The sequence below is a fragment of the Oncorhynchus kisutch genome, unplaced genomic scaffold (assembly GCF_002021735.2).
Source record: "Oncorhynchus kisutch isolate 150728-3 unplaced genomic scaffold, Okis_V2 scaffold3643, whole genome shotgun sequence".
In the NCBI taxonomy this organism is placed as follows: domain Eukaryota; kingdom Metazoa; phylum Chordata; class Actinopteri; order Salmoniformes; family Salmonidae; genus Oncorhynchus; species Oncorhynchus kisutch.
Genome location: NW_022265588.1, coordinates 60,001 through 72,683, shown reverse-complemented (window position 1 = coordinate 72,683; position 12,683 = coordinate 60,001). Strand labels below are relative to the sequence as shown.

At 39.4% G+C, this 12,683-nt stretch overlaps 1 protein-coding gene across 1 annotated transcript; it reads left to right on the top strand.

Annotated features, from left to right (window-relative positions):
- The first annotated feature begins 4,563 nt into the window (after positions 1-4,563).
- Positions 4,564-12,569, top strand: LOC109886253 (transcription factor COE3). The gene is made up of 6 exons (XM_031820746.1): positions 4,564-5,293; positions 5,580-5,736; positions 6,076-6,139; positions 6,593-6,648; positions 8,987-9,060; positions 10,830-12,569. The coding sequence occupies exons 1-6, from the start codon at positions 5,154-5,156 to the stop codon at positions 10,900-10,902; spliced, it is 564 nt and encodes a 187-aa protein (XP_031676606.1). The 5' UTR covers positions 4,564-5,153; the 3' UTR covers positions 10,903-12,569.
- Positions 12,570-12,683: the final 114 nt, after the last annotated feature.

Sequence of the window (12,683 nt, the reverse complement as noted above, 5' to 3'; positions counted from 1 at the left end):
GGCAAGACTTGAAAATCATTGTCTAGCAATGATCAACAACCAAGTTGATAGAGCTTAAATAATTTTTTAAAGAATAATGTGCAAATATTGTACAATCCAGGTGTGCAAAGCTCTGAGAGACTTAAAGACTCACAGCTGTAATTGCTGCCAATGGTGATTCTAACATTCTAACATTCAATGGAGAAACATATGTAAATTTGATATTTCTGTATTTCATTCTCAATAAATTTGCAAAAAATTCGAAAAACTATTTTTCACTTTTGTCATTATTAACGTGTGTCGATTGGTGAGAAAAATATCTATTTAATCCATTTTGAATTCAGGCTGTAAACACAACAACATGTTGAATAAGTCAAGAGGTATGACTACTCTCAGAGGGCACATTAAGTGCTCGTCATTTTGCCAATACTCACGTTTGATTTCCTGTTATCATTAACAACATTGAATTTGAAACAAGCCACCGGGAAAGAGACGCAGCGCTTATAAAGCAGAGACGACCCTTTGTTTAAGAGTTTACTTATCAGCGGCATATTTACGGTTATTGAAACAAATTAGAAGCATGTTGTTTTGCCATAAATATTAAGAACATTTTATGAGTTAGAAATATGATTTTTTTTCGTTCTAAAATAAGATTCCATCTGACATGCACGTTGTTAGTGACTTGCCTATATAGTTTAACTTCGTGTGCTATCTAACAGTTAATTGTGTAATTTATTATGTGATGATTAGGGCGTGGAATAATAATATATGCAACTGAAAAACTGTCATAGATGCAGTTGAGTGTTTTTGATGCGCAGTCACTCAGCTCTGACATTTGGTTGATGATGGTGCAGTCGGCCTTACTACGAACACACACACAAACACACACACTAGAGAGCGCGAGAGAGAGGAAGCTGTAAAAGTGAAATATTGGAAAGTGCTGAATGTCGATATTTGTCTGAAGTGAAAGAGGACTTCTTTCAACTATATCTGAAAATATTTTATATGTGGATGATTCAACTGCATCGAGAAGAAGTTTCCTTTATGTTAAAACCACGTTTATAAAAGCCACACAAAGCGTTCAAGTTCAATTTGTGCTCTAACTGTGAAAGCAGGACCCTTATATTGCCCAACGTGCCATCAACCACAAGCTGAGGCTGCAGAGAAATGGACATTTATGGGATAAAAGATTACCCTAACTAATGTCTCAGTTTGAAAGAGTCCTGTGTTCAATATTTTTTTGCATTGTCAATTAAGTCTCTTATTTTATTTCGTGTCCATGTCATGCCAATACAACTCTCTGTCCGCTACTTATTGTGAGCTTTCGCATCCCAGCCTGGCATTAAGAAATATGTGGACTATCTAGCAAAGTAATGAAACCATGTCCTGTTTAAAACAATAATATAATCGCGTCTTGTTGGATATTTTTTCTTCTATCTATGTTCCTTCACTCAGTGAAGTCTTGTTCATTGTTTCGGCTGCCACAGCATCAGGCTATATAGCCCACTGTACAGTCAGTAACACGACACGCTGCTTTAGCGATCGGAGATGAAAACAGGAAAACCTTGGTATATTTAGTCTTTCTCTCTCTCTGTGCTTTGGTATGATGTTGCGACTGGAGGAGAGGAGAGGACAGCTGGGCTATGGCCATCTCACCGACTTTGCCTTGACATCTGGGAGACCCATTGGTGTGTGGCACGCGAATCGGTTGATGTCGCTATTTAAATGCAAATTTGTGGGGGATCATTGAAGCCTCACCCCGTAAATTCACACAAAAGGAACACTTCACACACAATAAGGAGGAGGGTCGTTTTCTTCCGGAGGTCTTGGCAACACCAAGCAAATCTGATTCAAACCAACACTCCTCCTGCATGACTAACATTGTGGTTTTATTTTGTTGTCTAGCGTTCACCATTAGCACACTTCTCCAAATGAGATATAACATTAGCGATCTTTTACAACTAAATCTGCACACATGGTCGTTATGATCAGAGCAGAATGGGCTACACGCACAGTTAATGTTGAATGCAAAATATACACAAGCTTTTTAGTGACTTGATATTAGAATATAATAGACCTATTGTTATTAATATTATTAATATCGTGGTTGTTATTATTATTATTATTATTATTATTTATCTTGACTTATTATGCTATTGCTTTGTTATGCCTTTTTATTGCTAAAGAATAATCTATCCGTGCATCAACATCATGACTTGTTGAGATGTCGCTGCGTGTGTTGCTGATGTTTAAACACCGCCACAGAATAAGCACGTGCGAGAAGCACTCATATGTCAAATTGAGACATGATCATAAATTAAAATATGCACTTATATGTCCATCAACGTCCCGTTTTTTTTCTTTCCGTCCTAAGCACCTTGATTAATTTCCGTCTGTCTGACGGAAGCAGTTAGAGAGGAAGGCAAAGTTAAAACTTGGTTGAAATGAAAGAGAGCATTTAGCACGCGACCAGATGATCCTAGAAAATGAGCTGAAATAGATTCAGGCTCAGCGCCTGTTGTGGCAGCAGCTGATTCCCTATTCCTGTCCAGATGGCTCCCAACACAGATTTGCATTCATTTTCGCCTAATATCGTCCAAAATAGAGGAGCAGCTGCATTTGTTGTCAAATAAGGTTTAAAACTCATTTTTTTTATGACGGGGTCGTTACCTACGTGATGGGGTTGTCGAACTGTCCGAGAACCTCTTTCTCTCCCGTCAACAGTATCAGTTTGAACAGGATCTGTCCTAAAAACCCTACTTTGATTTGAGGCCCTTTGGTTTATAATCGGCATTAAACATATCATTAGGCTACTTGGTGCAATATGCAGTTTCCAAGACAGAATTATACTGAGATAAAAATTTAAAAAATGTTGGCAAGTAACTTAATTTATGACCAATTGAAATAACATATTTAAGAGGGGAAAAAAAACTAAAAAAGTCAAGTGCGCTCTATTTCAACGTTATAACATTTAACTTGCAACGCCGCAAACACGGCATTGGTAACATTGTTCTACGTCACATCAATTTATCGAGCAAAAAATAATTTATAAGCCATTTGCATATGAACCCATTCATATGAACACTTAGTACAATATTTTCCGGGTTGACACAATAAATTGTAAATTAATAAATTGTGAATTGTCTAGAAATAGAATAGCTTAACGTTACTATCCTAAAATAGTAATAAAATGCCGTTTTATTATACTTACGTATTTAATTAGGACGTGGAGGGCCGGGAAAGGAATGGATTTAGAGACGACGCAAGAACAACAGCCGCTTTGATAATTCACTTATCTTTGGCAATAGTCATTAACCCCCAACCCCAGCAAAATGCTGTCTAAAACACATCTCTCTTCCTTTCCACGGTACACCCATCCCACCCCTTTAGTGCACGGGGCTGTGGGATCCCCTGATAACCCAAATCGGACTTCACTTTTCTTTTTTTTTTGCCGATGAATTACAATGTAAAAATATATACCTTTAAAAAAAAGGTCTGCAAATTGGCAACAAGAAAGCATTGCCCTGGAGGAGAAATACCTCCCGTCATATTATTGTGCTTTTTAAAAGTGTTTCTTTATTATAATAAAATACAGGTCTGTTCTTCAGAAGAGAGAGGTTGGACACCGCGCATCCCCGGAGTCCATTCACTGAATAGAATGATGTACACCCACATTAAACTAAATCAACTATCGTATTGAACATTCATGTATAGCACACATACAACCTGCGCATTGCATTAGGCTAACACATTGCAACGATGCCCGGCTGTTTAATAAACTTCATGACAGACATGAGGTATTGCACATTGAATCGATACGAGTTCTTACCATGCAAATGGTAGTAGCCTGGGATACAGACATCTGACGCATTTCCCTTTATAAAGATAGTAATACCGAGGCTACTGTTTGCAGCAGAGTTACTTTAGTTCGCCATGAGAGACGCGTTATATTCCAACACTTGAAACATGGCTGCATTAAAATAGCATTGATTAACTTTGACTATATATATATATATGCGCTGGCGACCGCCTCTATAAAACATGCCAATTTAGATCTGGAAAAGCCTTAACAAATAGTAATAATGAAATAGATCCCATTGTATCTAGTTTTGACCAAATGGATTGGAAAGCCCTTCCTTTATGCTCCTATAGACATGTTATGCTTTTCCCTCAGACTTTTAGTCGATATTTCCTCATTCAACGCTGAGAACATCACATAGCAGCCTACCTGGGTAAAGTATTTAGTCACAATACCGCTCCCTTCCCTATAATATGTTGTATCGGCTACACTCTTGTCCTTTAGGATTTCATGTTTAGTGAATATTAACGTCACAAGATGTGAAATTGAGGGGGGGAAATCTCTACATTTGATGGAGGAAAAAGTGGAGCTTGCCTTGCTGGAGCTCTCGGGTTTCAGCCAGGCAGCTATTGAAATGTAGGACTCTCCAGAATGAAGCTCGTTCAGGGACAGGACGTGTCACTGTTCCATATATGGTCGAAGCTCCGCCCACCAGCGCGTCATATTCTGACAGCGCGCATCCCGTGGGTTTAGAGTTTTGGCTCCCGGGAAAGGTTCCACTCCTCGGGGATAGAGGGTTGAGTTTTGTATGCTTCCATCCCATTCTGCAAGACGCTAAAGGCCTCTCATCAACCTCTCCTGTGTCCAGGAACACCTCCGTAGTAATCATTTCGTTTATTTTGTCTTTTGGAGCTGGAGCGCATTGCCAGAAGTGGTCGATTTAACTGAAGCTTTTTTTTGTGTGTAAATGCTTGTTGTATGATGACTCCAGCTTGCGGAGCCATCACCAAAAACAAAAAAGTTTTCTTCAAACGCATTTCGAATAAAAACTAGAATAAAACAGAAGCAACTACAACCATATCCTGCTATTTGAACGACTTCTTCAACGACTAGGAGGATCACGTTCCAACCAGCTACCGAGATAGACTACAGTAACCCACTCTGTGAATTGTTCATGTCGTGCCAACACAGGACGGGCTCAAGGAGACAGGACTTGTGAACTCAACTGGGACTTTTGTTTCGTTCTACACGTTTTAACTACAACAAACTTATTTTACTGTTATTTGTCAACCACCAAGAAGGAAAGATTGCTCTTCAACAACTACCTTCCTATTATTCTCATTTGGCTGGAGCGGGTTTGTACGAAACTGTTTTAATGTTTGGAATTCAGGAAAATATAGGCTTACCTAGAGGAGGGACGACTATGAAAGAGGAACCGCTGGGCAGCGGGATGAACTCGGTCCGCTCGTGGATGCACACATCTGGGGTAGTGGATGCGAACACAGCCGCCCAAAGGTACGTTTGCCAAACATCCAATTTTTAATGCGTTTCTCAGATTGCCCCTAAATCCCCACATTGCCATGTATCAATTACAATCTCCCTATGCGACTCTTCTCTTCAGCGCGTTCTCCAACGCTCATTACATCATATTACGGTTAAAGTGACAAATCAAGAAATCTCTTGTCTCTAAAAAACGTGCCTTTCACACCATCTCCCAATGTTTTCATCTGATGCTATCTCCATCTGCAGTGTATCTCTCTCCCCAATCTAACCGAGGTGCTCCTCTCTCTTCTCCCCGCAGCGGTGTGGGTTTGGCTCGGGCACACTACGAGAAGCAACCACCGTCCAACCTCAGAAAATCTAACTTTTTCCACTTCGTTCTTGCGCTGTATGATAGACAAGGACAGCCGGTGGAGATCGAACGGACAGCTTATGTGGACTTTGTGGAGAAGGACAAAGTAAGCGCCATTTCTTTGGAATATTCGTCCCATTTTTTTTAAATTTTATTTTCACCTACACAGTTCATCATTTGGTGGTAAAGGCAGGAACACGTCATAGGCGGTGGAGGAGACACGTACAGTTATGTGGATTTTCTAAATGACTTCGAATGTCGCAAAATTATTTTATACATGTCGTTTTTTTATTTTTTACTCTACATAGATAGATACCCCCCCACACACACACTTGACCCCTTCATAATAGCCTATTTTGTGAGCTCATAATTACCGCATCAAGACAAATATCAACAAAACACAGTAAATGTATGTGAACACTGATTCAATGCTCATTATTTTCAGGAACCTAACAGTGAAAAAACGAACAATGGGATACACTACAAACTCCAGTTACTGTACAGCAACGGTAAGTGGTATAGCTACTGTTCAGGAAATAAACCGCGTCTGATTATTATGAAGTGAATACGTACAAATCAGGGATGCGTGTTTGGACATTGATTCCGTCGGATAACGTTGTATGGTGGTTGTTAGTCTGATATTGGGTTACATTTTTAAAGTGGTAAATTGCCTACAGTGTTGGTCGGTGTCAGCTAGCATCGTCTAATGGTTAATCTACGCTCAGTTAGCGATGCGTGGTGAAGCAGATATGAATCCACGTTTTAACCTGACGCGAACCAGATGATGATCATGAATATGTATTGAGATGACACATGTTTATTAAAAACAAACAAACCGTGTTTTAATTATATTTATTTTATGTTCAGTAAAAATTGTAAGACATATATTTTCTAAAATATAATGTGGAAGCAAAATGAAGGTGTAAATGACAAGATATAAAATATATATACTTTATTCACAGGTGTCAGAACAGAACAGGATCTTTTCGTACGATTAATCGATTCCATGACAAAACAGGTAAGATTTATTTTATATATAATTATCTGCAATGCCAAATTGTATGCTTATGGTGCTTGAAATATAACGTGTGTTGTGGAAACGTGCGTGGTTTTCAAATTGACCCTATTACAGAAGATATATGCTTCAATTATGAGCCTGTAAGTTATTAGGCCATGTGTGGTTGTGTTTTTTTTAATCGTTTATATTTCACTATAAATCAGCTCGCTCTCGGGTTGGAGCGATTGTAATTGTTGTTATTATTTTTTATTTTATACAACTTTTGTGACTCGGCTATAGAGATGGACAGTTGTAGATATCCGATATATAGTTAATTACAATAATAACCTTTAGTGGCCTCTCTTTAATTCGGGTTGTAAGCTCCAGGGGTCTCCCGTATACCCGTGCACGATTCCCCTTAATGTTTATTTAATTCGCAGCAAAACTGTTTAATGGGGTCTATTTAATTTCTCTTTTTAAAATCGTGATTATAATTTGACATGAGATATTATATATATTTTTTGGGGGAGAGAATGCTATAAAATATTTAGCTGATATTACGGTTCCTGAAATGAATTGGTTTTGTAGGTCGACTACCGTGCTTTGTGTATTGGCTCGTGAGCGCATTTTTAGTCAATTAACCACTAATTTGTCTTATGTGTTAATAGATGGAATGTCGTAGCCATCAACAAACATAGGTCTTATCTGCTATGTAGTATAATTGTGCGTTGACAGTCCATCAGTTCAGAAATGTTCAAATAATGATTTATTGTGACAAACAGACGAGACTATTATTGCTAAAAAAACAAAGTCTCGGTTCAATAACAAGAGCCCCTTTTTAGTATGAGAGGCCACTTGAGTGGACAATGTGGCTCGTTTCCTCAACCTGAATGTTTTCGGAAATCACTCTCGGCTAGTATGGGCTTATTGGTAAGTGCACTCCGCCAAGTTCACTGAATAGCCTATAGATTCAGTGTCTAGGTTTAAACAGCATTATTATGACCAGTTTGTTAATTCATATTTTGTCACCTTTTATATTATATAGGAAATGTAGGCTACACGTTAGATTCGCCCCACTCCTCGTTGACTGTAGCCTATAGGTCTGTCTATGATCAGAGAGTCAATGACGCTGAACCGTCAGTTTATGGATTTCTGTTTCTTCAGCCGAGACACGGGAAATAAATCACATGATGATAACTGCAATACTCCCCAAATCCCTCATATATAGATGTTGTAGTTCGGCTATGTGGTACCCCTCTCACCTCCAATGGAACAGAGCTGTTTCGATGTGTTTTCAACTACTACCAGAAGCACCAAAAACAATATTAAAACCCCTATCTCATTTAGCTGTGAAATATTTTATGTAGTGATGTTTTTTTAATTCACCCGCTTTATGTCCCCTCTTGCTATAGAAGCGTTGTTGTTCATTGTTAAATCAATTGTGATAAGGCCCTATAGTGTGTCATGCGTTTTACTTAATTGCTAATTATAAAGAGTTTATCTTTGATTAAAAGCCCCGCTTCTTTGGTTTTACATTCATCCAAGATGTAACGGCGGTGCGCGCGGGATAGGCAGGCTGCTGTTGTCGGGCTGTAGCCGTGCATCACAGACCCGGGGCAGAACGAGGGGAGGGAGAGAGACAGACAGAGAGCAAAAAGAACTGAGGCCGAGCGCACCTACAGCTCCACGCCATCTGTTAAAGCCAATGCTCAAAAATTACTCAACCGAACCCCCCCGACACCGCTTTTTTTTTGTATCCGAGAAAAATCATTGTTAGCGGCTCAAAATAAACAACAGATTGCCCATTAGCTCTTTCCCCCCGAAATATCTGTAGATTAGAATGGCGCTGATGTATACGGAAATGGGTATTATTTACATCGCCCATCTGCAGCAGAACCAACGTGGTGTTGGTATTATCCTGGGATAATGAATAAAAATATATAGAAACAACATATACACATATTAACCTATTTGACATTTTTTGTTGTGGTCTAGCAAATCATTTAGGCTATTTATTTACATTACAATATATATAAATATATATTTTGTAAATAAATGAATTGTTTGGAAATTATCTACGATAAATTAATTTATATTTACAATTTACAATTTAACCTATAAAACATAAACTATACAATTGCTGTATGTAGACCTATATGTCAATATTAGTAGGCCTATATACTTTATGAATTAATAATAAATTATATAATGAATTGATCCATTTATGAATTGAATGTTATTGTGGTGTAGGTTAAGGTTTATATCCTATAGCCCACAGAGAACGGCAAATGTGCAACGTGTTATCCAGTTCAATATTTTAAACGTCTGCTTCTGATGTATTTCTCGCTTTGATTCCAAGGCTATTATCTATGAAGGTCAAGACAAAAACCCAGAGATGTGCCGAGTGCTTCTCACACACGAAATCATGTGCAGGTAAGAGCTTGTCACGGTGATTAGCTACATTTCAACGTCCTTTTAATATATGCTTGTTTAAAAAAATATATATAATTTTAATATATTTCTTTGCTTTGTTATTAAAATGCTGAGTTGGGTTTTTTTTGAGGATACTCCTTAGTAGATGTATTAACGCATCAACTTCAATCTCTTGTTGCAATGAAAACATCTCGGTCCATATCGGCAGAATCATAGCCAATTTTACATAGGCTGCCTATTCTCAGACATAATATCATGCGAAATAGAATATTATAACTAGGGAGGTTGCATTCAATGACCGTTAGGAATTACAGGCCAGAATCCCTGTATCGATTTAGCCTTCTATAGTTGGGTTTGATTGGTCAACTGACAACAGACACAACACAGAGAACAGATGACGGCACATTCCTGTGTTCTGTCAACGGGCGCTCCTTTTGACTCGCGGAAAAAAAACCTGAAATGGAGCTTTGATAATCTTGCCCCCCCCCCCCCCCCCCCCCTGCATTAGATAAAGTCACTGCTCTTATGAAGTTGGGTTGAATCCCTGTTTGTCACGAGCTGACCCACACAGTAGCCCACACAGCAGGCGTCATCCTGCTCCAAGAGGGTCGAACTACACCTCATCACCACGCCAAAACGTACAAAAAGAGAAGCGATGTTTTCCCTTTAGATGACGGTTTGCATATCAATGAATGTATCAGAGGTGTGTGTGTGTGTGTGTGTACACACACGGCTTGTATATTAAAGGCCGTTTCCGTTGAAAACACAGATGTGGTTTGGAGCTCTAGAAGTGGAGGACTGTTTGACGTTGTTTATTCACTTTAACTTTCAGTAGCAGCTTTAAAGAGCTTCACACTCTCCTCACACCATATGGTGTTCACTGAGCTCGTCTGGACATGTGACCATCATACAACTAGGCTTTCAAAAATAAAATAAAAACATTTTGGTATAATTTCAACAGGAATAAAACTGTACCACACAGTATTGGATCCGGTCCTATCCCCATCGGTAGCTATGGCTAGACCCCAGCACCATAACCAGCACCAGCGGCTAAACCCAGACAATGCTACTTCAGTGAAAGATTGATGCAAGGGCTGCAAGGCTTCTGAGCGTTCTAATGAATCTCTGGCCTATCACAGAAAGGCTGGTTTTGAAGATGGCCGTCTGCATCCTCTCCAGAATTAACAGCTTGACAATTAGAGGGAAACAAAAAAAGCTGAAGCTGTGGAAAGACGATTCCCCAGCCTCCTGGCGTCTTCTGTTCTCAGTTCAGTGCTAGAGACACAACACCACAAACATGTTGTCTCCCTGAGACTAGCAAACGTGCAACAGCAGTGCTCGGCAACGCTAATGCAAATCGCACCCTATTCCCTACGTAGTGCACTACATTTGACCAGAGGTCTATGGGAATAGGGTGCCATTTGGGACACATATGGAGGAGATGTTTACCCGTTTGCCCTGCGTGGCGAGACTGACTAGCTTCCATACCAATCAACAGACAGACAGACAGCTAGCGCCATGCATACAGGCACAGCTCAGCAACAATCATTATCTAAACACTGTCACGCTTAGATAAATATAGAATTAAAGAATTAAAAGAAAATGTTACGAGTAACAATTAAACATGCGAAGATCCACACTGTGTGAATCTCTTTTGATATTTTTTTTTAACCCATCTGGATCTTTTGCCTATAAAAAGGGTCAAAAGATTAGAATTGGTCTGCCTGTGTGAACCTGACTTGATCACGTCTTCATTTCCTCCTCTCTAGTCGGTGTTGTGATAAGAAGAGTTGTGGCAACAGGAACGAGACTCCTTCAGACCCCGTTATCATCGACAGGTAAGAAACAGACCGATGTTCGGTTACAGATCTTTTCTATATTCTGGTTTAGTCGTGTGGCGTGTGCTGTGTGTATGTGCTGTGTGTATGTGCGGAGTGCGATGGTCATGGTTGTTGTAGTCATTCTGGGACTATTGTTGTAGTCATTCTTGGGGATTCTGTGGTGCCCAACTTCTGTCTCTCTGTCTCTCAACATTGTACTGTCTCTGTGTTTGTTGTTCTCCTGCGTTGTTGCACAGGTGGGTTGACTTGGAAACCCGGAGGTCTCTGTAGGGGATTGGGTAATTGCTAGCGAGTTGTCAGGGGAAACAGTTTCCTCGGCCTTTCCTCTCTCTGTGCTCTGCCCTGCTGTGAGGGAGTCCGTTGTTAACGCTTGGAGTGCGCTTGGCTTTACATTCAGACTTGTATCATTGAGTGGCCGCCTCCTAATTTACGAACAAGTGTTTTTTATTCAGTACTCTGTCATTTATTCCACTATACTGTATTTCTATGTGAATCTGAGTGCTTGGCTGCCTTCCTACATGCGGCCCACTGTCCAGGAGAGTTTGATATGATGTTAGATGTATTGTTACTGCTACTGGCTGAGCACAGTTTTCTCAGTCGTAGTTCATTGGATGTGAACAAGTATTTTGGGAGAGGGAAAGACGATGAGTTAAAACCAGGGTGAAATATGGAGAAACCAGGAGAGGGAAAGACGACGAGTTAAACCAGGGTGAAATATGGAGAAACCAGGAGAGGGAAAGACGATGAGTTAAAACCAGGGTGAAATATGGAGAAACCAGGAGAGGGAAAGACGATGAGTTAAAACCAGGGTGAAATATGGAGAAACCAGGAGAGGGAAAGACGATCAGTTAAAACCAGGGTGAAATATGGAGAAACCAGGAGAGGGAAAGACGATCAGTTAAAACCAGGGTGAAATATGGAGAAACCAGGAGAGGGAAAGACGATGAGTTAAAACCAGGGTGAAATATGGGCCACCAGTGGATAGCAATGCCAATGTTTGAGCTGTTAGAATATCTGTTTGCTTAGCGGAGAGTATTTGGTATCTGACACAGGGAACATATCTCTTTATTAGTAATCACATATGTACGGCCAGTTGCTGCCTTCCTTTCACTCAGTCAGTCAGCGACAGTCTATGTGTCAACCAGTGGAACACAGAGCTCACAGACGACTCACATTCTGGACTGGAGCAGCTCTGGCAGAATGTATGCATGTTTACATGTATTCACAATCACGTGTATGATTGCATTCTGGGTATTTATGCGTTCATTTACCGCCATTACACACTATTGTATTATGACTGTATATATATTTATGAACGTGTGTATTATGACACTATATTGTATTTATGTTGTTGTTACTTAGAGACATATAACATGTTTATTAAAGGAATGTTGTTTAGTGGTAAAATGGTAAAATGATGCTTTTCAGACCTACTTCAGTTGTACACATCTATACACGTGTTTCCACGTGTTTCTTATATCACCTCCTATTGGTTGAGAAATGGACTTCATTATTTGACAGTGGAATGACAGCGTGTGTGATGTGATATGTCCATGAGGGTGTGTGTGTGTGTGTGTGTGTTATGTCATCTGTCCAGTATTGGTAATAACCTGTTAACAAGGTAGATTTGATTAGTTCTGTGCTTAGCACGGTTATCACTCTGCAATGTTGTTGCTTAATTTTATTGGTATTTTATTAGTATATTATTATTTTATTATTATTTCATTAATATTTTATTAGAATTTCATTAATATTTTATTAGTATTGTATTAGTATATTATT

Coding starts and splice junctions, on each gene's coding strand:
- LOC109886253 (XM_031820746.1), top strand. CDS start 5,154: ATGTTTGGAATTCAGGAAAATATAGGCTTACCTAGAGGAGGGACGACT. Junction 5,294..5,579: donor GCGAACACAGCCGCCCAAAG/GTACGTTTGCCA, acceptor TTCTCCCCGCAG/CGGTGTGGGTTTGGCTCGGG. Junction 5,737..6,075: donor ACTTTGTGGAGAAGGACAAA/GTAAGCGCCATT, acceptor CATTATTTTCAG/GAACCTAACAGTGAAAAAAC.